Source organism: Primulina eburnea, chromosome 15 (genome assembly GCF_022965805.1).
Source record: "Primulina eburnea isolate SZY01 chromosome 15, ASM2296580v1, whole genome shotgun sequence".
Taxonomy (NCBI): domain Eukaryota; kingdom Viridiplantae; phylum Streptophyta; class Magnoliopsida; order Lamiales; family Gesneriaceae; genus Primulina; species Primulina eburnea.
Genome location: NC_133115.1, coordinates 30,888,127 through 30,916,078, shown reverse-complemented (window position 1 = coordinate 30,916,078; position 27,952 = coordinate 30,888,127). Strand labels below are relative to the sequence as shown.

The window sequence follows — 27,952 nt, the reverse complement described above, 5'->3', positions numbered from 1 at the left end:
ATTTTGGAGCAATTATGGGCCATAAATATTTAAAATGTATGTAACGTACACAGACAAATTTGAAGTTTCGAACCGGGCTCGAATTTTTATATTCGAGTCCAAGCTCGTGTTGAAGTTCGAAAATTTTTAAAATTTTCGCTCGAATTCGGTTATAATTAAAGATAGATCTCGAGTTCGAGTTCGGTTCGAAAGATTTTACGAACTATTTGAATTATTACTCGAAATAAGTACTCGGAAGACTAGAAATTTATTTATTTAATATATAATTATAACATATTAATAAAATACTAAAACTCGCAAACAGCTCGCGGACTATCGAAAAAAGTAATTTGGGCTCGAGTTTGGGTCGAATTTAATAAGCTCAAAACGAATCATATTTTTCAAATCATCTCAAAAAACTCATGAACTTGATCGGTTTGTTTACACCCCTGATCAAGACCTCTCTTCAAGATACAAGCTCGAAAAGCAAGAGTCTTAGCGACCGAATTAACTTCCCAATGAATACGAGAAATGCACGCTTGATGCGAGAAAACAGTTCGAAAGATTTGAGCGTATTCCAAAGGAAAAGCCATGGGTTATATATATATATATATATATATATATATACATATATATAGAGTTTTGATATGCTACACACCCACCGTGCACACCTATGTGAGCACCGATGAGGTGTCACACACCCATTGGATGCACAATTTTTCTATATTTCATCACATCCAATAAGTGAGTGACACCTCATCGGTGCTCACATAGGTGTATACGATAGGTGTGCAGCATATCAAAACTCTATATATATATATATATATATATATATATATATATATATATATATACACATATATATATATATATACACATATATATATATATACACATATATATATATATATCTCTTACTATTTATTAAGGCTGAGTAGGTTAGAGTAACTTCCTTGGTCTGTTTTTTAAAATACCTAAAATACCCTTCAACCCCACTCTCTACATTACTAATTATATATATTAATAAAGTGTTAAAGAATAAAAGCAAGTCACATGTAGTTTAGTGGATAAAGCCTATGTTTCTTAATCATGAGGTTGTAGGTTCAATTTTTGCTTGGGTCTTTTTTATTCTTTTTTAATTTATTTTTTAGTTCATATATCAAAATTATAATGTAGCCACTCATTATTTCTTATAAATATATTTTGATCCTCATTTAAATAGGAATCAAATAAATTATAAAAACATATCGTACAAGCACGCAACGCGTGCGTCGTTGTACTAGTATATATATATATATATAGACACACGTTTGTTGCTTTTGTAAATTTAATGTCATACACGATGAGAGAATGAGAAGGTAATAGACCAATTAAAAATGAAAATTTATATTTACTCTAGGTTTTAGGTCAATTAACATGGTTAAACATGTAAATTTGATCTAGTTCGATGTACCCAATTCGAATCAAATTCATTTAATAATGGGAGCTAAGTTTCATTAAATTATAGACTATTTTTAAATTATTACCGGATACAAACTTACATGATTTGACGTGACAATATTTTTTCTAAAGAAACAAAATCAATCACACACCTTATTACAACTAGCGATTGGGATGAACGCTTTTGTGCTTATATAATCGTTTTTATGATTAATATTGTTTGACGTTAAATACAACATTGTATTTTTAAATTTTGTGTTAATTTATATTAATATATTAGTAAATTATTAAAAATGAAAGTGTTAATTACAATTTGAAGTGGTCATACAAAGTTTGTTAATGTCTCTCTTTATAATACTAGCAAATTTTTGCACCCAATCCGTGCACAAAATTGAATTTAAATATAAAACATATATTTATATAAAATACATTTTTTATGTGAAATATAACGAGGTTAATAATTTTGAAAGTTAATATTTGAGGTTTTATTTTATTGAATTGTAATTATTTTCACTCAAAAATTAATGGTATTATGGGAAAAAAATTTGGTGTGGCAAGTCTTTGGACTCGTTGATCTAACAAACCGACCTATTAGCACCCAAGTAAGTCCACTATGGGCTACCACGTGTATAACGAAATAAAATACGCTTCGACTAACATCTACAACTTTTGTCCTACTGATAAGCTTTTGATCCTGACAATTAATATCAGAGTCAATATAATGTTATGAGTTCGGTTCTCATAATTTATTACAGAAATACAATTATTTGAAGATAAATTGTTGGGATATAATATTATTCAAGCTTGTTAGAACAGTCGAAATCAGTACCATTAACAATTGTTTTTTTTTTTTTCAAATAAAACAACGAACACTTTTTATTGCAAGTGGAAAACCACTAAGAAGTGGTGAAGCAAGGCCAGCCGGGTGATCGTCATTTTCCAGTTTTAATTTTTTCTGTATATATTAGTTGTACTTTATTTTATATTTATTCACAAATTCAACGACGTGAGATATAAATATAATGCAACTAATAATCACACATTTTACTTAAAAATATATATTTATAAGTATCCATTTTCCTTGACAAATACCTTTAGTAATGGGCACTGAACAAAACACATTAATATAATCTGACAAATTATGAAGGCAAATCTTGGTTAGAACAAATAATGGTTCGTATATTTTGGATGTGACACACAATTATTCTAGCTAGAATTATTTTCGACTTATTATACATCACCTAGTTGATCGATACCTGCTAAATTTGAGACAAAATATACTAACTGATTTGATATTTTAATTTTTATTAGTGTTTTTCTGCTCGTGATGAATGCTTATACAATTGGTGTTTTGAATGATTGTCCCGGTTTAAATCAGATTTTATATAAAATAATAAAAAATCATATACATAATAAAAATGGAAAATCATAATTTTTGTTCAATATATTTGTCTTTTTACAATTTTCATCATCTATGTAGTAAAATCAGCTCATAGTCCCTGTAGATTACAATTTCCGACAATTTTATTCATTTTTTTTTATCACAGATTCTGATATGGTACTACACACATGAATTTCATTTCGATTTCAAGCCAGCGTTACATTTAAAAAAAAAAAAAACCAAAATTACAAAAAATAATAAAGATAGAGGGGTATGATTGAAATTCAATGACATGAAATACCAAAATCGATCGTTTTGGCAGATATATATGCTCAAATTTTTTTCATGTTTCCTAAACTTGGATAATGTGTTAATTTGAAGAAATAATGATGCAATTTGAGTGGAATTTTTTTAAACAACTTAGAAATTAACTTAAATATATATGTAATTCATTTTGTGAGATATAGTATTATATATATGGCTATTTGAAGAACATAATCTCTATAATATAGTATAAATTCGACGTGAAATAAAAAAAAAGGCAAAAATTTGTGTGATACGATCTCACCGGTCGTATTTTGTGAGACATATATCTTATTTGGGTTATCCTAAAAAATATTACTTTTTATGCTAAGAGTATTACTTTTTATTGTGAATATCGATGGGGTTGACCAGTCTCACAGATAAAGTCTTGTGAGACCGTCTCACAAGACACTTATTATAAGAAAAGAGGATCACATTTATTGGGAATTCCGTAACTTGAACTACATACCGACTACGAATATATGAGATTAAACATGTAAAAAAACATGTAATAATATATGATAGTGAATTAAAATTAATTTAGAAATAAACAGGTGGGAGAGAAGTCGTGGATGAAATGAAACAATCTCGTGGGATAATTTCGAGTTGGTTCCAGCAAGAAAGAAGCAACGTAAATGAATTTGTCTTGTTTCATGGAATTCGTTGCTTGCAAATTAGGGTTTATTCATCAATATTTCGAAATTTTGGCACAGTTCAAATATTGGGAGGTGCAGAATTAAGTATCCTCGAGGCGTCGTTTTCATTAAAATATGAATGTGTCACGCATAATTCATATGACTCCAAGTTGCAGTTTATATATTCATAGATATCACCAAATCTATAGGTTTTGTGGTTTTTGAAAACCTACAAAAAATGACGTGACAGATCTCACGTGTCAATTTCGTGAGACTGAGACCGAGACTTACTTTCGAAAACCAACCCCAAACCATATATATATTATATTTGAATAGCTTCAGAGGAAAGAAAAGATTAGCCCTATTTTGACAAATTAGTAATAGTTTTGAAAACTGTACATGATTTCCCCTGTCGGTCGTTGAAATCATCTTCCGCCCAAATTCGAAATTTTGCACTCTCTCATCTATTTAATAAAAGGTTATTAAGCCCGCATGAGCTTAGCTCAGTTGATCAGCAGCAGTAAATCTTGGAGCAATGACCGGGGATCGAGTCTCGCAAGCGGCAGTGTGGGAGTTAAATTCCCTCCAATGAGGGGGAGCTCCTTGTGCGCGACGTAGCATAAGGTCTAGCTGCTGCTTGTTGGCTGAATCACCATGATTTACCTCCTCTCACATTCCTGTCGGGCCGGAGGTGAAGGGCGCCTAAGGTGAGCGATTTCACCTTTTGGAGCAATAAAAGGTTATTAAAGGAAATTCACATAAAAATACTAAAACGATTTAATGTGTTTACATTGTATTATTCTGATAAAAGAATGAAATTATAAGTTTTATAATAAATAAATCTATATATGTATATATTGCATTTTTTTAAAACTATTTGATTTTGGTGCATTGTTCCAATGATATAAACACACACAAATTATCTTTGATCATACACAAATTATCTTCGGTATATATAATATATGAATTTAACGATTGACTAAAGTATATTTGATTTTATAAATGATAAGGCAAAGACTTGTGTGAGACGGTCTCATGGTCATATTTTGTGAGATGGATCTCTTATTTGAGTCATCCATAAGACTTTTAATTGTGAGACAGATCTCTAAGAGTATTACTTTTTATTGTGAATATCGATAGGGTTGACTCATCTCACAGATAAATATTCGTGAGGTCGTTTCACAAGAGACCTAATCAAATAATAATATATAACAAATATATTTTTCTCACATTTCGTTGAAAACCAAATTACTTGACAAATGATGTTTGAGCCATATCGACAGCAAATATGTTATGGATTGAAAATTTGTTCTAATAAAGCTTATGGAGAAATCCTCGAATTTCATATCCTATGAAATATAATTTTTTAAAAAAATAGCTTAAAAAAACCAAAGATGCCATTAGCAAGAACACTTGTAGCTACATTTTTCTTTAATTTTTTTCCGTTTTATTCTTAAAAAAATAAATAATCCTCGATTCATAAAAAGATGTTGTTGCTTGTTTTCCGTTCATAAGCTCACGGTGTCAAATTCTACTATATGATGAATAAAATATTGTTCTGACGAGGAGTATGTTATTCAAAGTTATATCAAATAGTAATTAAAATAATCTCAAATTTATTTAAAAATTCCAGAATTGTTATTAAGCACCATTGAATAAAGAGAATAAGAGAAATCTAAATGTTCGATTTCACTTGGTCTCCATTATATATATTTAATTACTATTGATGTTTATATAAGTAATTTCAACTAGTTATTAGTCAAGAACACTAAACTATTTTATCTCATTTCGTTCCCAAGTGATGAATAAAATTGCATCACCTAATATTGATTTCATTATTCCTATTTAAAATATAACACTAGACTACATATACAGATGATGTTCTTATATATATATATATATATATAGACTTCGATGAGGCTATGTGACATCTGAATTATATAAATACCTAAAGATGTGTTCCCAAAGATCTTAATTTCAATCTCGTCTCTCGAGTGATGGATTTCAATTATTAATTCAGTCAAATAATGATCAGCACATCAAAGCATGAAAGAAAAAAAGAAAAGAAGAAGCAAACACAAATAAACAAAAAAGCAATTCAAATACATAAATCAATAATTCAAAAACATAAAGTTGACCAAGTTATATCGTTATCATAGAATATAAAAGTTAGTTCATCACGAAATAGAAAATAAAATAAAATAGTCATGTTTTTCAATTTAAGCATCAAACTTCTAATTATAGAAAAGACGAGGAATCAAGTTTGAAGGCGAATATGCGTCTTTGTCCCCGAAATATGTGTTCTTCGTCTTTGTACCAATGTTCTCGTGCGTATGATATCTGATAGATCATGGTAGCTAGAGTTTCGACCTTTTCACTGTGTAGCGGCTAAAAGCCTAAAATTAAAAATTATATAATTTATGGTGGATCCAATTCGGATTGAACCCATCAAGTGTCGGGGCGGGTTTAGGTTTGTTCAAACTCGCTCCGGATATCTATTCCCTCGCCAGCACAAAAAAGGAAAAAAATAATAAATAAATAAAATAATATTTAAGATACACGAGTGTCACCTATGGCTTACTATACTATATATAATCGTAATGTAATTATTAAAACATGCATACGCGAATTAAACAACAAAAAAGTGTGCTGGTCCCGATTAGGTCCTGCAACCTGCAAAACGGGCATCTGCTGCCTTCTCAGTCATATCACAGCGTTGTTGCATTCACATTTTCAAAACTAAATCTTTTTTTATTTTCTTGCTTTTTAAATTTTGCATTAAAACAGTTATTATTCTATTCATCCACGTATAATTTTTTATTAGAAAATATTCACATATTAATTAGCTTGTCCATATTCTTTTGGCTCGTATATACGTAATACAGCATACGTATAAATAATCGAGTACATACCGTTTTCAAAGAATAAAATAAAAATCTAGTATATATCCAAAACGTCTTCGAAGATATTTGAGTAGATGGAATAGGTGAATGCTTGATCAATTATCAAAAGTTCAGTTGTTCTTATCAATATCTTTTCGGACATGGATGTCACACATGACTTACTCAATACGGTTTACCTGGTTAACGTGATTTGCAGACTATTGTTATAGCCTGTAGATCTATCTAGTGTATACCAAAATATAACGGCCATGGATTCCCATGTAATCGAAAAAGTAAATAGATATCCAAAATTTATATCGGTGCTTCGATAATTTTACTCTATAATCAACTGTATCTATTAAACATGGAACAAATATTTTAGTTAAAGAAATTACACGCCTTATCACCACACCAAAATCGACTAGAGTGAAGTCTCAAAAAATAAAAGTTAAGAGTGTGCCAATGGGTATATTAAGAGGTGACACGTTCTCTTTTCCATGGCCAGTTAGCATTTCGATTAAAAAAGATTAAAATCGAAAAAAAAAACATAAATTAGTATAATAAAACCATAAATGACCTAGATCAAAATGAAAAACATTTGATCAAGTTTCCATGCAGTAACCTTCGAAAAATATAATAGAATTCAACCCGATTTAAAAATTACCAATCCAATCATATATTCAAGAAAATTAGGCAAAACATATACTATAAATTATAAATATCGAGTATCCAATTGGATGGAAGATCCCATATAATTCTGACCGTTAAATCTCAACCCTTCCTTCCTTATCACACCCACACCCACGCCCACACCCCACCCCAACCCCAACCCCCCCTCACCCACCTATATCTCTTTCATTTTGCCTCTTCCAATATTCTCCCTCCCTCTGCCTCTCTCTCAGGCTTCTCTTTTAATGGTGCACTCCAATATCTTCACATTATCCGAATACTGAACCTAGCTCCACCAGCTTACAACCACCTATTCACCAAGGTACAACCACCTGTATATGTATATATATACATATACATATATATATATATGTATATGATTTGTTCATGATTGCTTTCTCAGATGTAAATGAATTCCACATTTAATTAACCTCTGCATATCAATCATATCCGGGATTACACAAACTTGTCGCAATCTTGAATTGAATTCCGCAATAAATTGGTTAACTCTTACCTTGTAGTAAGCAGTACTGCCGTTTCATAATATATCATTACATACAAAATTTGTGCCAAGTTTAAGGTTGAAACTGCGTGCGTGCTGTGAGTATGAATTTCGCAATTGTTTTTCTTGATTTCTTGTTGTTTTTTTATGGCAAGAGTAGTTAGAAACATAGTTGGCTTCTATTTTTTGTTTTACCTGTAATGTTATTGTAATATTATCAAAACGACATTAACGGCCATTAATCATTCAGGCAGCTGGTTTACTGTTTACAGAAAATAGAGTAGCTGTAATCTTTGTTTTTTGCTTTCAAAAAATGGGTGGATAATTTTTTCAAGTATATTTTTGAATTCGAATTCAGTTTACCGAAGAAAACAGTTTCAGAAGTTGAAGCTTGTCAATCAATCAAGGCGCTAGCTCAAGTTTCAGAATGGCACCAAAGAACTCTCGGGGCAAGCCTAAGGGTGACAAGAAGAAGAAAGACGAGAAGGGTGTCGTATCGTTTTCCATTTAATTTAATTTCATATATAATGTTTTAATAGATAAATAACTTGTTTTATTTCGTTGGAATTGAATAATATTGTTGGTGTTTTGCTTCAATTTGCAGTTCTTCCAGTTGTGTTGGATATCAAAGTTATCCTTCCGGATGAAACTCTTGTTCTTTTGAAGGTTTGTACTACGCCAAAATGCTTCTTCTTTTTTTTTTTTTTAATAAACAAATAAATATTCTCTTTTTTTAAATAAAAAAAAATAGCCTAAATGACACGAGATTGTATGAACATTTAAATCTTGCAGTTAAATAAAACTGACACGAAATTTTATATTCGAATAGCCTAAATGAACTGCCAATGCGAATGAATACATCGTCTAGAATCCGTTGCTATACTAAAATTATCAAGTTCTGCCTGCCATGTACATATATATAGTTTAATATATGTATTACATCCATCATGCTCACCGTATATCCAATATATGAATATCATCTCATTCGTGGGCACGAAGATAGACGCGATGAATAGACATCGTATCAAAACTGTATATAAATAAGTTTTACTATGGTGTTGCATGCGCTAATTTTCACCACTACTTAGTTACTCAGACTGGCATGTTCAATTTTGGGGTTTTTTTTTTATATATTTAAGACATACATGTGTGTGTGTTTTTAGGTCTTTGTTTCTTTTTTTTGAACCAGGGAATATCTACGGACAAAATAATAGACGTTCGTCGCCTGTTGTTAGTGAACACATTAACGTGTCATATCACCAACTTCTCCCTTTGTCATGCGGTAAATTTTTCTCCATTTTATACTATGCTATGAAAAACCGAATTTGCGATTGACGACATATAACATGACAAGAAGGTTTCAAGTCTGAGATGATATATCGGATTCGAGATCCAATTATAACTAATCTATCTTCAACTAAAAATGTAACAAATTTATGTATTTTTAAAAGGGCTTACTATTCTATTATGTCTTAAGATGGAGAATTATGTGCTTGATTATGAGGCGTTGAGATGGAGTTACTGTTTCCTTTTTTTTTTTTTTACTATTTATAGTAAATGTTGAACTATATTTATATTTTCAAGAAAAATAAATAAAAACCTTCAGAAATCATTCTAAGATCGAATTATCACATCCATCTAATTACTGTAATATAAATGTAAAAAATAGACACTAAAAACGAGGCGAATTTTCGGGTCGTTTCGTATTCGAACGAGTTTGTTAAAAAATAATATAAAACCAGCCCGATTGGTTTGGATGACCCATTTTCTGCCTGGCCCATTAAATTACAGGTCAGGGGCCCACAACTGAAAGACTCGGTGGACGTGTCCGCACTGAAACCCTGCACCCTCACGCTAGTCGAAGGTGAAAAAAAAAGATATGCGACACGTGGGACTAAAACATATGGATTTCCTATTTTATCCCTAACTATTGGATTTATTGTCATCTCAGAGGACTACGACGAAGAAGGCGCCACGGCGCACGTTAGAAGGCTGCTCGACATCGTCTCCAGCACGACGTCGTTTGGGCCGTCGAGGAACAAGGATCCTTCCTTCTCCTCCTCCTCGGCCTCCAGCTTTACTGCTGCTGACGCCGGAAAGAATGTGCGAGGTGTGCAGGATGCCAATGCCTCAAGGAAATCTAGCAAACCTCTTCGCACAAACAGCTACAAGGACGGCTCTTCCCCTCGGTCGTCACTGGTGGAAGCGGAGGCGGAGGCGAATTACGCATCCTCGGCTTTAGTTGACGGAGAAGCGGAGATGAACAACACTTCACCTAATCTGGGGAACTTTTATGAGTTCTTCTCTCTCTCTCATCTCACGCCTCCGCTTCAATGTAAATCTCTTTCCTTCTTCTTAATCTAGTATATCTTCCACTGCATGGGAGTGGACCATGGATTGGTTATATCGTCCATTTCTCATGCAGTAAGCTTTCTCCTTGATGTCAGCTTCAGTATTTAATAATTAATAACTAACTTACCCAGTCCGGGCCTACGTCTATTTTATGTGCATGTAAGTAAATTACTGAAGTCCGCCGATGATCTATCAATAACAGTTTACTTGTTCTAAAAATATATTTCTTCTGTTCGCAATTTAAATAAAGTTGTAATTATCTTTGAACAGAAGATGTGTATCAAGTATTAGTCTTTATCCAAAATTTTGCCGAACCAGTTAGTGTTGGAACTTGGAAGTTGCAAGGGAAAAATTAGTTCCTTTTTTTTTTTTTTTTTACTTTTCTTGAATTATTTCTGGTCTTTCTGGGGATGTGCGCTTATGGATACGTGATGACTCTTTCAGTTATAAGGATGGCCGTGAAGAAAACTGGTGGAGTTTTAGGGACTGATCATCTTTGCACTCTTGAAGTAAGTCCCTTCAATCTTCGACTTAAATGGAGGCCTAATGATAACATAATATTCTGCAATGTGTTTTTGCAGGTGAAGTTGTGCAGCGGAAAATTAATTCTTATAGAAGCTTCCAGAAAAGGTTTTTGTAGCACTGGAAAGCATCAGATTCTTTGCCACAGTCTGCTTGACCTGTTGAGACAACTCAGCAGAGCCTTTGATAATGTCAGTCCTACCTTTTTTCATTATTTTTTTTATGTCAGCCACGCACTTGATTGCTGTTATCCTTAAAATGCTCCACATTGATATTTGAAGTTATTGGTGATTTGCTTATGTTATTAACTTTAAATTTCCGTCAAGTGGCTTACTGTGAGCGTGCTAATCCCTTTAGCCATCCTTGTTATGTCCTGTTTTAAGATGTAATTTTGTAATATTTTTTATAAACTGGGCTCTAGCAGCACTCCATAACAGATTATGGTGCGTTACTATGGGGAAATTCCTGGAACTTGTGTAATAGTTGCCCTCACTATCTAGTGCTCTCTCATTAGGGTGCATTTCGGAAGGTGGCTCGACATATTTTTACTAACCGTGATGCACTTCTTTGTAAAGAGAAAACTCGCATCACGTGTCCTCTGTTGGTGCCTGAAACAATTTTTGAGACCTGATAAACCTTCTTATCTCCATTTCAGGCTTACAGTGTACTCATGAAAGCATTTTCAGAAAGGAATAAGGTAAAAGCATCACTACCCTGGATTCTCTGGATCAATAGCCTTTTTGCCACATCTTTCTTTTTGCGCCAAGTTTTACATGATTCACTACTGAATTACCTATTCTTTACCGCAGTATGGGAATCTCCCTTTTGGCTTCAGATCCAACACATGGCTTGTCCCACCTGCTGCTGCACAATCACCATCTACATTTCCTCCTCTGCCTTTAGAGGATGAAAACTGGGGAGGAAATGGAGGTGGTCTAGGCAGAGGTGGAAAAAGTGATCTGCTACCTTATGCCAATGGATTTTTGTCTATTGCATCGCTGCCGTGTCAAACAGACGAGGAGAGGCAGATACGAGATAGAAAAGCTTTTCTTCTTCACAGTTTATTTGTAGATGTTGCTATTTTTAAAGCCATTGAGGCTGTGAAACATGTCATGAAAACTAGAGTTTTAACTCATTCCGCTTTGGACAGTCAAATTATCCATACTGCGAAAGTTGGGGATTTATGCATTGCTATAACGAAAGATGCTTCTAATGCTAGCTGCAAAGTTGATACTAAGATTGATGGACAAGCAGCTATTGGGATGGAAACCAAAAAATTGGGTGAAAGAAACCTTCTTAAGGGGATCACCGCTGATGAGAATACTGCTGCTCATGTAAGATTCAAAGAACTCGAGGAAAGAAAGTTGTTTATCCAGCATGTTCTTGCTTATGGTTTGTTGAATCTTATAATCATGAAGTTTGCGCATGTTGGCTGCAGGATATTTCCACCCTAGGGGTTGTGAACATAAAGTTTTGCGGTTATATAGCGAGCGTGAAAGTTCAAGGGATCGACAGTGTAAACGCGAATCCTAACTCCCAAAGCCTGGAGTTTCTTGATCAGCCAGAGGGTGGCGCCAATGCCCTCAACATTAACAGGTTTAGTTACTAAATACTCACATAATTGTGCTAATCAGCACATCAATTCCAAGAAGAGATTCATTTGCTAATTCCTCTTAAGGCAAGGTCACGCCACCTCCACTCTGCTCTCCGTATTAAGTGTTCCTCATTGAACTGGATCAGCTTATATTTATTCTGGGGTTTAGTTCGCGCTATTAGTTTACAAAGTATGGCATCTCTAATCTTCACTTAGAATTGATTTTGTTACTTTAATCTTGTATATTTGCAGTTTGAGGCTACTTTCTTCATGAAAATGAGATACTTAAACAAAATAAGTTACACCAGAATTCACCATTGTTGAAGTGTGATGATCTCTGTTCTTCCCAAGCTTTTGTTGAGAGAATATTGGAGGACAGCCTTTCAAAGCTTGGGGAAGAGGAAACTCATACAGATGCTTTTGTGAGATGGGAACTTGGAGCCTGCTGGGTACAGCATATACAAGATCAGAAAAAAACAGAAAAAGAGAAGAAGACATCTCCTGATAAGGCCAAAAATGAGTTGAAGGTTGAGGGACTAGGAACACGTCTTAAATCCCTTAAAAGTAAAAAGAAGACTTCAGATAAAATTACTGCAGTACTACAACCTGAACATTTCAGGTCAACTGCAGATGAAGTGAACGATGAAGCTGAGAAGACTGTGAAAATTGTGACAGAATCTCAGTTTGATACTGAAACACCTGAAAGTGAACTTATGCTAAAAACCTTGTTGTCTGATGCTGCCTTTTCTCGATTAAAAGAGTCGGAGACTGGACTCCACACTAAGGTATCATGTATTTTGTGCTTTTTAAGTAAATGTTGTGTGCCATTTATTGTTGGAATCAGTTGCTTAATTTTCTTATTGTTGGTAGTCGGTGCAAGATCTAGCTGAGTTATCCCAAAAGTATTATAACGATGTCGCCCTGCCAAAGCTGGTATTTTTTTTTAACCTTTACTATGGAATTACATATCTTACTGAGAAATAGCATCTCTAGTCAATCTAAGTTATGCAAAACAGGTTGCAGATTTCGGTTCATTGGAACTATCACCAGTGGATGGCCGGACACTAACTGATTTCATGCATACTAGAGGTCTTCGGATGCGTTCGCTTGGACAAGTTGTAAGTTCCTCGTGGTGTTATTAACTCCTCTGTCAATTCTATATGTTTGTCATTTTAGATATTTGAGTTATTGTTTTATATACCAAAGTAAAATTCATTGCCTTTCAATACGAAATCAATTGGGGTTACATTTGAATTAAAGGATCTGAAATATGAGAATTTCAAATCCATGAGAGATATGGAATCTCTAGTAGTTTGGAGGATTCTTATATCCATGGGTTTCAATCTTTTTCTGTAATATCATTATATTTTTTTTTATATTTCCAATTTATTTCAAATTCTCCATATTGAAGTCATTCACAATCCAGTCCTCCAATTCAATCATTTAATTGAAATGCAATTTAAGCTACATTTGGGATGCATGGATTTGGGTTTAACGAGAAAGTTGAAGTGAGAGGATTTGAAAATAAATGGATTTGAAGTATGACATATATTAATGGGAATCTCAAGTGCCCAATAGGTGAACTATAAATATATTTGATTTTAAGGGTGGATTTTAAGTTCTCAATTTTTTTCTCGTTGAATTTTAAATAGGTAGGAATACAGTGAAGAGAGCACATATTAGTGTAGGATTCACTTGACCAGTCGTAAGGACCTGCATAAATGAAATCAGATAATCTTTGTCGAGATGTTGAGTTCAAGAGTAATGTTACATAGGATCTGATTGTTTTATGTTTTCTTATTTAGAAAGCCGACATGATTAATTCCTTGCGAATATTTTGTGATGTCCGGATTCTAGAAATTATCTCACATTTTACATGTAGTATGGTGGGGAATAAAACCACACATTTTACTTAGAATGCTTATTATATTTTAACAGGTTAAGCTTTCAGAGAAGTTATCACATGTGCAGTCTCTATGCATCCATGAGATGATAGTACGGGCTTTCAAGCATATTATGAATGCAGTATTATCTGCTGTCCACAAAACTGAAAACATGGCAGCAAGCATCGCAACAACATTAAATTTGATGTTTGGATCTCCTGAAAATGGACAGCCAGGTCAGCATGTACATCCCCTTGTGTGGGGATGGCTGCAAGTGTTTCTTAAGAAGAGATATGGATGGGATCTAATCAGCTCAAACTATAATGATGTGAGAAAATTTGCAATTCTTCGTGGTTTGTGCCATAAGGTATGTCGAATTTAAGTAGCCGAAGATTGGCATAATCGATGGCTTTTAGTTTCTGAAGTGAATCCGTAAGATGTCGCTTTCTTTTCCACATGATGATTCGACTTGCCTAAATATATTTTAGGGAAAGATAATTATACATATTGGTGAAAGAACTGTATTTACTGAAAAATGTTGGACGTTCTCCATAGAAGAATATCAAATGCAGTTCATTTGTTTGACATCTGGGCCAATGTATAATTGAGTACAAAATAAGTTCTTCCTAGCGTGATTGTTTGTGTACTGCCTGAGATAGTGACTAGCAATTTGGCTTCTACCCTCTCTCTCTCTCTCTCTCTCTCTCTCTCTCTCTCTCTCTCTCTCTCTCTCTCTCTCTCTCAATCATTCAACATGTTATAAAGAAAAAAATGTACACCTTTTCACGCTGACTGGCAAGAAAAAACAAAGATATGGACATGTTTTGTTTATTTCTTGTCTTTATTGACTGGAGATTAAGTATAGAATATTTTAAAGGTTTTATATCCTATGTTTCTAGGTTGGTATTGAACTGGTATCAAGAGACTACAATATGGAATCTGCATGGCCTTTCCGAATGGAAGACATTGTTAGTCTAGTACCAGTGCATAAGGTTATTTCAGACCTTTTTGTCCCTATGATGAGGCACATTATAGATTCTTGGTGTGTTATAGATGCAATAAAATTGTCAGTGGTTTCTTACAGCAAGCAGCATGCTCTTCTGCTGATGGACGCCAGCTCTTGGAATCTTCTAAAACAGCTCTGGATAAAGGAAAACTTGAAGAAGCTGTCACCTATGGAACAAAGGTGGATTATAGATAATGTTCAAAATAATTCCATTTCCTTTTAACAATAAGTTTAGTTAGGTTTCTTTCTGACAGCTTTTCTGGGTGATGATAAGGTTAGTAAACTATCTAGAATCTGTGGAGAATTTTTTTTGATTCATGAATTATTACATTGTTGTTTTCAAATTACAGCTAAAACAAAATTGACTGGAAATGACCATTATAAACACATTTCTCATTTCTAATCTCGAGGTTAATAATTAACTGAATGACTGCAACATTATCGCAGGCCCTAGCAAAGTTGGTTGCAGTGTGTGGACCCTATCATCGAATGACAGCTGGTGCTTACAGCCTTCTTGCTGTTGTTTTATATCACACCGGAGACTTCAACCAGGTACATGTCCTGTCTGCTTTACTTTATCGCAATGGCATCTAAGAAAAAACACTATCAGCATGTTGTTATCCTAAGGCCCAGTAGTGTATGTAAATCACCTACCAGATTGAATACATTCTCTATGTCTCACTGTTTAGAATATCTGCAGTCCACTTTATTCTGTTGATCATACACAGGCAACAATTTATCAGCAAAAAGCCTTGGATATCAACGAACGAGAGTTAGGGCTTGATCATCCAGATACTATGAAAAGTTACGGGGATCTTGCTGTCTTCTATTATAGACTCCAGCACACAGAGCTGGCTCTCAAGTATGCGTTCTTGATTTACAGTCATTGTAACCTTTATATTTTGTCAAGTGTGATTTCGTTATGGTAAAGTTCATTTTCGAAAAAGGTTTTTATATTTTGAAGAAAAAATCAAACCTTCTGCGTGTAAATGATGACCGTCCAGGCTATACGGAAATATATTGTTTGTTTACCCTTAAAAAACAAAGGTTTCCGTCATTTCGTATTGATATATGGAGTATGTAGCCTTTTTATTGATACGAAAATAACCGTATGTTCCCTTGTTTTGGCTTATTAAAACTGTTACTCTTTTTACATGAATTAACTTTGACAACGTATACGTCCTGTGATCCAGTCTGCGGTATGAAGATAAACAATGGGAACTTGGAGTGAAGAATATGTGCCTAAATTATTATAAACACTGACGTCAAGTTTAAGACGTTTCTTCTAGGCTCAGCCTCCACATTTATAACGGTTCAGTTGCATACTGGTATGGCTGAATTTATTGGAAAAAAGTGTATCATCTGAATGAAAATCGGCATTTTTAAGGCAAGTTAGACCCTGAGACAATGAGTGCTGGATCGTTGGCAAGTAAGAATGGAGCTCATTTTATGCATGTGAGATGACAAAATTATTCCTGACAAGAATAGATAAAATAAATTGTGAGGATTGTTTGAATTCACCTAGAAGACTTATATTCCACTGGTGACTGGTCCAGAAGCATGATTGAATAAAAAAGTAATTAGGTTGGGAAAAGAAACATGCCTAAAATGTTAGATCTGTTTGTGTAACCTTACTGAGTGACATCCCTTCAATCTACCTTTAATTAATGTAGAAGAACCATGATAACCATGTAGATATGTGTGTGTGTGTGTGCTATTGTATTTTAGCTTTCCCGTTGTGGAAACAACATTTTCTCTTGATGTATTTATTAGTTTTACTTATGTGTTTCCTTTTTCATTGTATAGATATGTTAAGCGAGCATTGTATTTGTTGCATCTTACATGTGGCCCATCACACCCAAATACTGCTGCAACATACATAAATGTTGCTATGATGGAGGAAGGGCTTGGTAATGTTCATATTGCTCTAAGATACCTTCATAAAGCTCTGAAATGCAACCAAAGGCTTCTTGGGCCAGATCATATTCAGGTCCTTGCAGATTTGCTGAGATTTTTCCCATTTCATTTATAGAGATGCTAGTTATAATTTTGTAACTTACTACTGAAAGCGTCACTTTCAGAATGATTACCCCCTTATCTCGTTCCAATGCAATATACTTCGTGGTGCTTATGTGTATGTGTTTAGGGATAGTAAGAGTTGGTTTTTTCGTTCTTCCTTCCAAACATACAAAGAAAATGAAGCACATGCTTACAGCTGTTGTTTGTTCTCTTTTATGGATTATTTTGGATAAGCTGTCTGGGTTTGAATTTTCTATTTTCTCAAATTAGAATTCTTTGGTGTTTTGTCTCTTCATGATGAATTATTCTTGTTCCAGTTGTTATGTAGGATTGTGCTAGCATTGTTTAAAAACGATATGCTAATTCATTTAATGTTTTCCAGACTGCTGCTAGTTATCATGCCATCGCAATTGCCCTCTCCTTGATGGAAGCATATCCTTTGAGTGTTCAGCATGAACAGACAACCTTGAAGATACTTCGGACAAAGCTTGGACCAGATGATCTCCGAACTCAGGTACTTCCGTTTTTTTGAGTCCAGAATTGTATGATGATCACAAATTTTTGTGTTCTAGCCTTTTCATTGCTTGATAGCAGTAGAAATTGTATAAACTTTTTATGGGTGTTTGAATGTTACAATAAGTGGTGCTGATCAACATAATTTGCTTTACGACCTTGACATTTGTTATCACTTATCACTAAGTTTTTAGCAATTATTTTGGAGGCTACGAAGGAAACATTATCTCTTTGTGTTGATCCCTTGAAGGTTGTTACAATATTTATGAGCTTCGTTGATTTTTCCTGCAGGATGCCGCTGCATGGCTTGAGTATTTTGAATCCAAGGCATTTGAGCAGCAAGAAGCTGCTCGAAATGGGACACGGAAGCCAGATGCTTCTATAGCCAGCAAGGGCCATCTTAGGTAAATCAACATTTTCTGGGCGATTTCTAAAATCGACGCACTTGATCTTGCCGCAATAGTCGTAGCCCCATTTTTAACTCTGAACATAGAGGGAAACCTTTTTTTCGTTTAACAAACATTATCAATAGATAAGTTGACTGGTGGACTCCAGTGCTGGAACGTGTCTTGTTATCAGGATCCATATCATTTTGATGGGAATCATTGCTTTATCCATATGGGATGTGATATTTCCCATTGTACTCCTTTAGCTTTATTACCTTTGAGTGACTCAGAATTTTGAGATGTGGGTTCGGTTCTAATTTTAATGACATGCTACCTGCATATCTGGTCCCTGGAAGTGAGGTTTCTTTGTGAAATTTTGAACTCGTTGCTGATAAGGGATGGGCTCTAAAATCAATGTGCAAATATTAGAGTTTAAATGACATTTTGAAAGCCTGATAACCCTAGTAGAGAATGTGAGAAACGGTTATACCTCTCTGTTAATTGGAAATAACTGCATTGCATGCTTTACGTTTTCTTGTGGTCTCATAGTTGCAATCTGTCTCTTAAAATAGACCTACCTTCAACAAATTGCATAATGTCTTCCTCTTCGGAGAAAGATTATATTTGGGAAGTATGGATGTTCTTTAGTTCTGACTGGTGATTTCTCTTTCAGTGTATCAGATTTGCTCGACTACATTAATCCAAATCATGATGCAAAAGGGAGAGATGCTATGGGAGTAAAGAGAAGAAATTATGTTGCAAAGGTTAAATTTTTTGCTTCTTTTATCGGTAAATTAAAATACGTTGATAACAAAATAGATACAAATACGCTGGACATATCGAGGTGATTACAAAGTTAAGCTAGCTAGTTACATACTCTGTGTGAGTGCCATTGTAGAACTTTAAAGAACTCCCGTCTCTTTGACATCCATGGGTTCTACCAAAGCTTGTTATCATACTATATAGGGATTAGGGTGCCTTCTCTCAAAATGATATGCACTTTGACTTGATCGACAAATATTCATTTTTCAAAACGCACCTATTTTTACAGTTGTGTTTCATTTCTAGGCAAAGGAAAAATCCCTGCAACTAAATCTCGACTCAGATTCTGAAGTGCTCCTGCTCCCAAAAGATGTCCATAAGGAGGAGTCAGATGAAGACAACCAAGTCACTAACTCCGATGTAGAACCCAACTTGGACAATGTATCTTCTCCTCTGCCAATTTGGTCTGAAGAAGATACACAAGTACATACGCAGGAAAATCTCACTCAGCTTGAACAGCCTTTGCCAGAGAAACCTGCAGGGAAAATGCCAGTGATTTCCAATGATATCTTACCTCAAGCTCATGCTGAAGGGGAAGATGGATGGCAGCCAGTTCAACGACCCAGGTCAGCTGGCATGCTTGGAAGACGAGTAAAGCAGCGACGTCAGCACACAGTTAAGATGTTTGGTCATCAGGAGAAAGATTTAGTTGCTGAAGTGGATCATAGTAGACTTAAGAATAACAATCGATCCGGTAAATATTATGTGTTAAAAAAACAGGGTACGTCTCCAGAAAGTTTTGCGGAATATTATGTACCGAAGACTCCATCACCTGGAAGTAAGTTTGGTAGGAAAATTGTTAAAACTGTGGCGTACAGAGTGAAATCTGTGTCTTCATCCCACATGGATGCTGCTGTAGAGTCTGTTGATAATGAAGGTAAGACATTTTACTCTACATCTGATGAAGGGTCAACTTTTCTACCAAAAGAGACTGGAACAGTGGCAAAAAGAAGTTCAATAATTAGCGTGGGTGAGTCCCCGTCATACAAGGAAGTAGCCCTGGCACCGCCAGGTTCGATACCTATGTTGCAGGCGAAACTTCCCCAGAGTGACATCCAAGACAATAGGCAAGTTAAAGAACATGGTGAACAACAATATGAAACAGAAGAAAAAAACGAGTCGCTGGAATTAAATGGAGAAAATCAGGAAGATAAAATTGTGAATATAGTAGTTGATCGCACAGAGCAATCAAAAGATGATACCGAGGCTTCAGACAAAGAAGAGGAATTTCAGGCAGATGATGCTAAGAATGATGAAAACCTCGTGCTTGTGACTGAGAGTATTGCATCCGTTCAATCCAGTGGGAATGAATGTAATCAAATTGATGAACAATGTTCCTTGACAGATAGCATATCAGAATCTGTACATTCTCCAGAAATCAGTACTTGTAGTGCAGATTCATCAAACACTGTAGGACATAATGATGACACGGAATCTAATTTGCAAGGGTTTGAAGGACCGAATGTAGAACGTCCAGTGATAGGTCCGAATGACTCCAGAGAAGTTTCCAACAGGAAGTTGTCTGCAGCAGCACCACCATTTAATCCATCAATAGGTGCTGCGCGTGTTGCACCTTTGCCTTTGAACATTTTTCTCCCTTCTGGTCCAGGAGCTGTTCCACCTGTTGGGCCTTGGCAGATGAATATGACCCTTCATCCGGGTCCTGTTACTATTTTACCCAATTCAATGTGCTCTCTCCATCACCCTTATCCATCTCCCCCACCAACACCTAACATGATCCACCCATTGCCATTTGTGTACCCTGCATATTCTCAACCCCAAGCTATACCACCCTCCACCTTTCCAGTAACTAGTAGCTCATTTCATCGAAGTCATTTTCCTTGGCAACGGAATATATGTTCCAACGGTTCAGAGGTTATTCCTATCACGGTTTGGCCTGGCTGCCATCCAATAGAATTTCCTTCCTCACCAACTGTGGTGGAATCAATTTCTGAACCCATAATGGAGACAAAGACGCAATCTATCAACTCTGAAAACCTAAATTTGGCGCCTGATTTACCTTTGGATCTTAACCCTGAGAACGAGTCTAAAAAAGAGAGAGTTCTTTCAGCATCAGAAGCGGGAGACTTGAAAGATATGGACGTAATTAGATCAGGGAATGAGGACAATATTCATTATTCAGTTAGTCCCTTAAACAGCAGTAATGGTTCCAATGAAAACGCTGGCAGACACAACAATCAACATGTGCAGAGACAACAGCAGAAAGCTGACGATGATAAGACCTTCAACATTTTAGTTACAGGGAGAAGGAACAGAAGGCAGATACTGAGAATGCCATTCAGTTTGCTGAAAAAACCGAATAATTCACAGTCATTCAAAGTTGTATACAGTAGAGTAGTAAGGGAAACAGAACTTCCTAGATCTACCAGTTTTGACTCTAGTGAAACTAGTACTGCTAATGCGACATGAGGTTATTTTTTTTACTAATTATAGTTCGAGCTGATTAAAAGGAAGTGGAAGTTATGTTACAACACACAAAAGTGACAAATGCTAGCTTCGGTATTTGGAGGTTCGATGGATTTCCGAGTGAGTTGCTGATTACTTGCAGGTTGCTTCCTTTAAGCTTTCTTTTTTTCTAATGTCTCTCTCTCTCTCTCTCTCTCTCTCTCTCTCTCTCTCTGTCTGGTGGATGGCTGGAACTTGTTTTCCTCAAAATTTATATAGCACTGGTTTCAGTTTGTTGAGATTTACTGAACTGATATACAATCCTCTGGCTAAGAGAAGGAAGGTTTATGTTATCTGACCTGAATGGCTATTCGTATATCTACCTGCATGATTAATATCATCCTCACATACTGGTTGTTTGTATGGTTGCATTTTACGAGGAGTTGCTAGCTGATTTTCTTAAGTTTTGTAAAGAGAACGCTTCATCATGCTCTTGGTAACCAGATTAGTCTTGGGTTTCCCATCATTTTCGAAGTTAGCTTGGCTAAGTAGAGGTTTCATGTAAAAGTTAACGTAGCATACTGTTATGTTTTTTTTAGTTTTTTAATACAATGGGGGTGGGGGATTCTTATCTACCTAAACAACGCACACAAGTGGGATTCTAACTCAAGACAATTGGATCTTGGGGCGTCACCCTTGTACTATGCTATGAAACTCAGTTTGTGCACTGCTGGATAAGTTAAAGTTTTGTGGCAATCAGATGAAAGGTACTGGATACTGATGAAGAAATTAAGGTTGTACCATAGGTCTTCATTCTTGAATCATGTTAAAGAGTTTTTTGGTAATCACCTTGACACGATCATAATACTTATTATATATATATATATATATATATTATTTACCTTGTTTTTACTCATCTGATCCATGTCTTCTTTAAACATGTAGGTTTCATTGGAGATTCATATTTGGATTATCCGTGGTTTTTTTATTAGATCATTGCATCTTCATTCAGGATCAAATTTCGTCAGTGCATCATACAGAAATTGAAGTCCATGGTATTCATTCGTTTATAGAAGAGGAATTTGCCATCTTTTGTTTCTGCCTCCAAGAATGTTGCTTACCACACAATGGTTATTCACACTCCACATTGTCTTGTGAAAACTCATCTAATTTCCTGACATGGTGGAAGACAACTAGAAAATGTGGAGCGGGAATAACACTTGTTTTTTGAACCTGCATTTCTTTTTCTTTTTTTTTACAAATTTCAAATGGATTAATAAGTAACTAAATCTTCGCATTTTGGATAATATTTTACGCACGAGTTACCTTTCATTTGTTTTTATTTACTATCACGTCATTGATCGGTTATTCTTTGGATTACACAAGAAAGCTGAATTTGCTGATCACACACTTTATTTCACTTACGACGGTTTAACCTTAAACCACGTTGTATTTTACAGTTATGAATCTAGATTCTCCCTTGTAAATGTTTTATGTACGGACAACCCATTTACATCCCATATATTTATATACCCGTAGATTTAATCCCATTTCCACCCAACCCCGACCCCCGCATGTCCTTCCCTCCAGTCAAGCTTGTACAAGATGTTGAAATTACGGACTCTTGGAGGCGCTCTCTCTCGACGTTGTGCAGTTTCATACTCGCTAGTCAAAGGAATTGCAGAGTAAAAAACCACATCTTCCCACACGAACCAACTGAAGTAACAAACCTGCCACACATCTATACTGCATAAAAAGTGTCATTGTGATCTTGGCATCCTAAAGATATGCTCTTCTCCACTCTTTTCATCAACTTCAAAAACCCATTTGCTCTTGTCACCCCTTTTCATGATCCTCCTCCTCTCTGTACCTCTTTCCTTGTTCCCAAAGTCATTACTTTTGCCAATCATTGTAATCTCCATACCTCTACCGATAGGATGCTTCATAGACCTTACTTCAGTTTTATTTTCCACCCCTCTCAAGTGTCCTCCCAACCCTTTTCCTCCTCCCAACAGATTGTTTGCCACCACCACCGATCTCTTAGGATTCACATCAAGCTTTTCGAGTAACCTTCCATAGTTATCCGCCTTACAATCTACTAAAGAGAAGTCTATGTTCTCATAATCGTGTAACACATCTACAGGGTTCCCGGTCTTGAATTCTACCATGTCGTGTAAGCCCGAATCATCAATTGCTTTCTGGGATCTGTCGAGTTTTGGCTCGGGAAGGATGCACACAAGTTTTCCTCCAGTTTGTCGTGCTGCTGCTGCTAAAGCTACTGTGGATGAGGACACATCGGATGTCACCTCCACAATTAGTTTTGCGCTCATTCCGGCCGCCAAAGCAGATATGAATTCGTTGCTTTCAGGTATTTGTGTTTCACATGAACTGCACTCTTTCTTGCATTTGCCACACTGTTTTTGGACAAGAGGAGTTGTGCAAGAAAACTTTGATGAGAATCATGCGGTTGTATATAAGAACAAAACATGCCAATAAACAGATGGGTGGAATCCTAGTTAACGTTGGATTTATTTCGAAAACAAGGAAAAAAGATTAAATTGCATTGTTCAAAAGCTGCAATTATTTTATCGTCTTAAGCGCATAGCATGGCAAACTACATAATAATTGGAATCACAAGAGAATGTTAATATCTTGTTTTCTACGTCAAAAATAAAATCAGGTCAATCCACAATGTGAATAAATATCCATTTATTATTTTGAAGCACATGCATGATTCAAATAATATCTGTTGCATGCATGGAACATGAAAGGCCATATATATTTTGAGGAGGCATAAAACAAATTAAATACCAGTTTGAGGGCATCAAGATATGCATTTGTAGCACTTTTTGAAGACCATTCCATTCTATTTTCTTCGGATTGATGGGAATCGTGCCTGAAAATATGAACTTTTTACCTGGAGAAAAACTAAATCTGGTTGGATCGTGGAAAGGGTTTTTCGGCTTTCTTGTATTGTTCCTACTTTTTTCTTTCCTTAATTTGAAGGTTGGTTGTCATGTGGGAGACAATTAAGGAGATTCAGCAATTATTAGAGGGGTATGGTTTTACATGGAGAAAAATTGGTCCCAAACTCCGAATTTGTTGGAATACTTCGACCAATCAAGTCACGGAAATTTGTAACTTTTTGAAGAAAATGTTAAATCCATTTTCTTGTAAGTTCATGCAAGGCATAAAAATAAAGGAAATAAGCCAAGGAAAATGTTAAATTTGCACTCAAAAAATATTATTAAAAAAGTTCTACTAAAACAGATTCAACCAAGTATTTCCTTAAAATACATATCCATAATTATTTTTTAATTGTAAAATCGCTTAAATCTAATATTGATAACATATGGTTCTTCTAACACCAAATTCTCAAGTTTGTCACGAACTCTCGCATACAATATTATATCATTAAAATCTTCTCCCCAATTTTTAAGAAAAGAAAACTTCGACATGAACGAAATCCTACAGGAAGATATATAAAAATAATAACTGCTCACGTTCCAAGTTTTTGAATTTTGTTTCACCCGTAATTTCAAGCCTAAAAATATTGGAAGATGAATGGTCTCGGGGTGATCAAATTTTTTTATTAACCGTCTGAACCGCCCGAACCACTTGAACCGAATTGCACCGCAGTGTTTTTCCTAATATTTCGTAAAAATCGCGATTAAAAATAGTAATCATAAATCGCACCACATATGCGATTCATTTTTTTTTACCAAGAACCGCACACCAAACCGCACTGCCTAAATCGCTTGCCATAATATTTTGCTTAGGATTATAATAATTTGTAAATAACATATTCAATTAAAGAAATCGTTATTCGTTATATCTCAACTTTCTTCAAAATTATGACTAATACAAAGAAAACTTATCTTTTTTTTATTATTATTCATATTAATCTTTTATTAGAGTATTTATTTCTTTTAGCACAATATTTTGTTTGAAGTTTGAAAGTAAAAAAATAATAAAAATAATGTAAATGTCATTTTTGTTGCGAGTGTGTTGTGGTTAAATTATTAATTTAGTTTTGAATTTTGATTATCGTTTTATCTAGCTTTAACTTTGTATGATTTGAACTATATTTTATATTAGAAGACATTATAGTATTGTTTTGATGGGGAATATACCACATTATTGTTGTTTTCAAATAAATGAGAATTTATATATTCTAATATTTTTTATTTAAAACAATCGTGAACTGACCGCAACCGTCTGAAACTTTCAAAATCGTAAGAATAATTTTACATGTCAAATCACAATTATTTTTTGAAATATTAACCGATCATATATGATAATTCAGTTTAATTTTTAAAAAAAAAAATCGCAAAATTACACGGTGAAGTGGCGGCATCTTTTGAGAATAAATCATCAGCAAATGGAAAAAAAATAAAAGGGAAATCTTGTTCCACCACAAAAAGTGGTCCCTAGACTAGTGAGTGTCCTCTGTTCTTCGCATACCTCGGAATTCTCGAAAGTGTACGAGTTTTGTTGCGTTCTTGCTCTGCTTCGATGCAGACTGAAGGGCGAACTCAATTCTGACAGCTTTGTGGTTCTGTTCTCATGGGCTCCCTGGTGACGCTGCACTCTCCGTTCCAGGCTTTGAGATTTTTCAATTTTTCTTGTGCTAGATCGTTGAGTTTTTCCTCCCTATCTGTCTTCAAATTCAAGAATTTGAAAAGATTCAAGAAATGTTCAATCACCTCAAATTCCTTGATTCCTCACGACCCTAACTCCGTATGGGGCAATTACATCCCCACCATCAAACCCTTTTCGTATTTAATCCCCCTTTTTCAGAAGGTTGGGACCTTTGTGGTTGAATCTTCGAAGTCGAAATATGCCTCTGTTTTCAAGGATTTAAGTGTCCAGGAGAATGAGTTTCTACGAAATGGGGCGTTTGGTACGGCGCTCATGAGTGTGACGGCGACGGCTAAAGTTAAAATAAGTCCTTTTGTGGCTACATTGGCCGCGAACCCTACGTTCGTATCGGGTTTATGCGCATTGGCTGCTGCACAATCTGTGAAGGTTCTCCTGAATTTTTGTGTGGAGAGGAAGTGGGATTTTAGGATTATGTTTGCCTCTGGTGGAATGCCTTCTTCACATTCTGCACTGTGTACTGCATTAACTACTTCTGTGGCCATTTGCCATGGGGTGGCAGATTCGTTATTTCCCGTTTGTTTAGGATTCAGTTTGATTGTTATGTATGATGCGATAGGTGTTAGACGGCATGCCGGAATGCAAGCTGAGGTAATTGCTTGTACTTTGGTTTGTCTTCCATGGTTTGCTCCTTAATTGTTAATTGTTGTGTTATTGGGTATTGTTTTGGATAAGTGATATGTATCAAATTCTGAATTACTCTGATTGTTTTGTACATTCTTCTTGATATATGGCATGCTTCGGAAGGGTTTTTTAGGATTTTATTTTGTTTAGAATTCATTGATGAGTGAACTGCAAGTTCAAAATACTCCTGCTATTGAAAAGGCTTGGCATGGAAAAGGTTTTGAAGTAAGGGCCATTAACTCGAGGGTTAAACTAATCCTTACAAGATTTTCGAATTTGGCATTGTCTGAATAATGGACAAGTTACCTCTGAAGGTCTTTTATCTTCTTTTAGGTGCTTCTCTTAGGAATATATGCTGCTGTTGTGGTCCTGCTAGAAATTTGATTGCTGTCACGTTTTGTAATATTCCAACCTAAATGGGTTAATAGACACAGACCACCGCAGGTCTCAATTAGGTCATGTAGCATAGTAGCATGCAAACGGATCGCATGCGAAACAAGATGTAAATAATTTAATATAACTTACATGTCTGGCACGTCCTAGTGTCCTACTGAACTTAGCTAAGCATTACATTGGCCCTGAACTCATTGGTGAGACCAGCATTGAAGTCTCACTTCTTCCCACCTATGTTTGGGCATAGGCAATAGAGCAAGGATTTTTCGGGTATTGATGTCTATCATCTATAGTGATACTGGACCACTGGAATATCTAATATTTGAATGAAGCTACCAAACATCCTTTAAATTCTTAATGAGTGGGGTTTTCTGTAAATCTGCACGGTGAAGGAAGAACTTTATATAATTATCTTCTTCTAATTGAATTCAACCTGAACTGGCGCCACCCCCACCCACTTGTTTATTCCTGTATTTTACCTTGACTTACTTTTGAAAATGAATGATTTCTTGATGTATAGAGGAGCTGCAAATCTAAATACAGTGCAGTGGATTGTCTTGAAATATCCTCATTTCTTGATAGTGTTCTTTATTCATAAGTAGGCCAGGCCAGGCCATACTGTACTAAATAATAATAATAATCTCTCTAGGTCCTCAATCTGATAGTTGAAGATCTGTTCCAAGGCCATCCAATAAGCGAAAGAAAGCTCAAGGAACTACTTGGTCACACTCCGTCTCAGGTCTTTGCGGGAGCTCTACTCGGTATCATCGTTGCTTGGATATGTTCTCCAGGTTACTTCATTGCAATCTGATGATGTGTTTTCAATGATATTTGCAGTCAAAAGGCCGTGATATTTTGGGATCATGTGTTGAGTTTATGAGTACTCTTTGTCTTGCTCACATTATAGTTCCTGAACATTAACCTTGCTTGCTGATTTTTCAGAAATTTAACTGTCTAAATTTTTACCTCAATGTTCATGTTT

The 27,952-nt window shown here is 35.2% G+C and overlaps 3 protein-coding genes across 7 annotated transcripts; 2 read left to right on the top strand and 1 right to left on the bottom strand.

Annotated features, from left to right (window-relative positions):
- The first annotated feature begins 7,463 nt into the window (after positions 1–7,463).
- Positions 7,464–22,626, top strand: LOC140813567 (protein REDUCED CHLOROPLAST COVERAGE 1-like). 5 transcript variants are annotated; one of them, XM_073172139.1, is made up of 25 exons: positions 7,464–7,611; positions 8,150–8,279; positions 8,396–8,457; positions 8,981–9,073; positions 9,583–9,655; positions 9,743–10,126; positions 10,588–10,652; positions 10,725–10,856; positions 11,321–11,362; positions 11,475–11,999; positions 12,104–12,266; positions 12,518–13,044; positions 13,130–13,192; positions 13,276–13,377; positions 14,198–14,509; positions 15,042–15,134; positions 15,227–15,328; positions 15,596–15,700; positions 15,877–16,010; positions 16,955–17,138; positions 17,550–17,681; positions 17,972–18,084; positions 18,740–18,830; positions 19,135–21,435; positions 22,240–22,626. In XM_073172139.1, exons 2-24 carry the CDS (start codon positions 8,219–8,221, stop codon positions 21,316–21,318), a joined length of 5,742 nt encoding a protein of 1,913 aa, XP_073028240.1. In that variant the 5' UTR covers positions 7,464–7,611; positions 8,150–8,218; the 3' UTR covers positions 21,319–21,435; positions 22,240–22,626. The 5 variants fall into 5 exon arrangements, with proteins under 5 accessions (XP_073028240.1, XP_073028236.1, XP_073028237.1 ...); XM_073172135.1 differs by having other exon boundaries at positions 19,135–21,457; XM_073172136.1 differs by having other exon boundaries at positions 7,475–7,611; positions 8,167–8,279; positions 19,135–21,457.
- A 412-nt stretch (positions 22,627–23,038) lies between these two features.
- On the bottom strand, positions 23,039–24,305 carry LOC140813568 (uncharacterized). Its single transcript, XM_073172141.1, has 2 exons — positions 24,106–24,305; positions 23,039–23,708 (listed from the first exon to the last, which is right to left on the bottom strand). Exons 1-2 carry the CDS (start codon positions 24,157–24,159, stop codon positions 23,055–23,057), a joined length of 708 nt encoding a protein of 235 aa, XP_073028242.1. The 5' UTR covers positions 24,160–24,305; the 3' UTR covers positions 23,039–23,054.
- A 1,350-nt stretch (positions 24,306–25,655) lies between these two features.
- Positions 25,656–27,952, top strand: LOC140815027 (uncharacterized). The gene is made up of 2 exons (XM_073174124.1): positions 25,656–26,544; positions 27,620–27,952. Exons 1-2 carry the CDS (start codon positions 25,861–25,863, stop codon positions 27,779–27,781), a joined length of 846 nt encoding a protein of 281 aa, XP_073030225.1. The 5' UTR covers positions 25,656–25,860; the 3' UTR covers positions 27,782–27,952.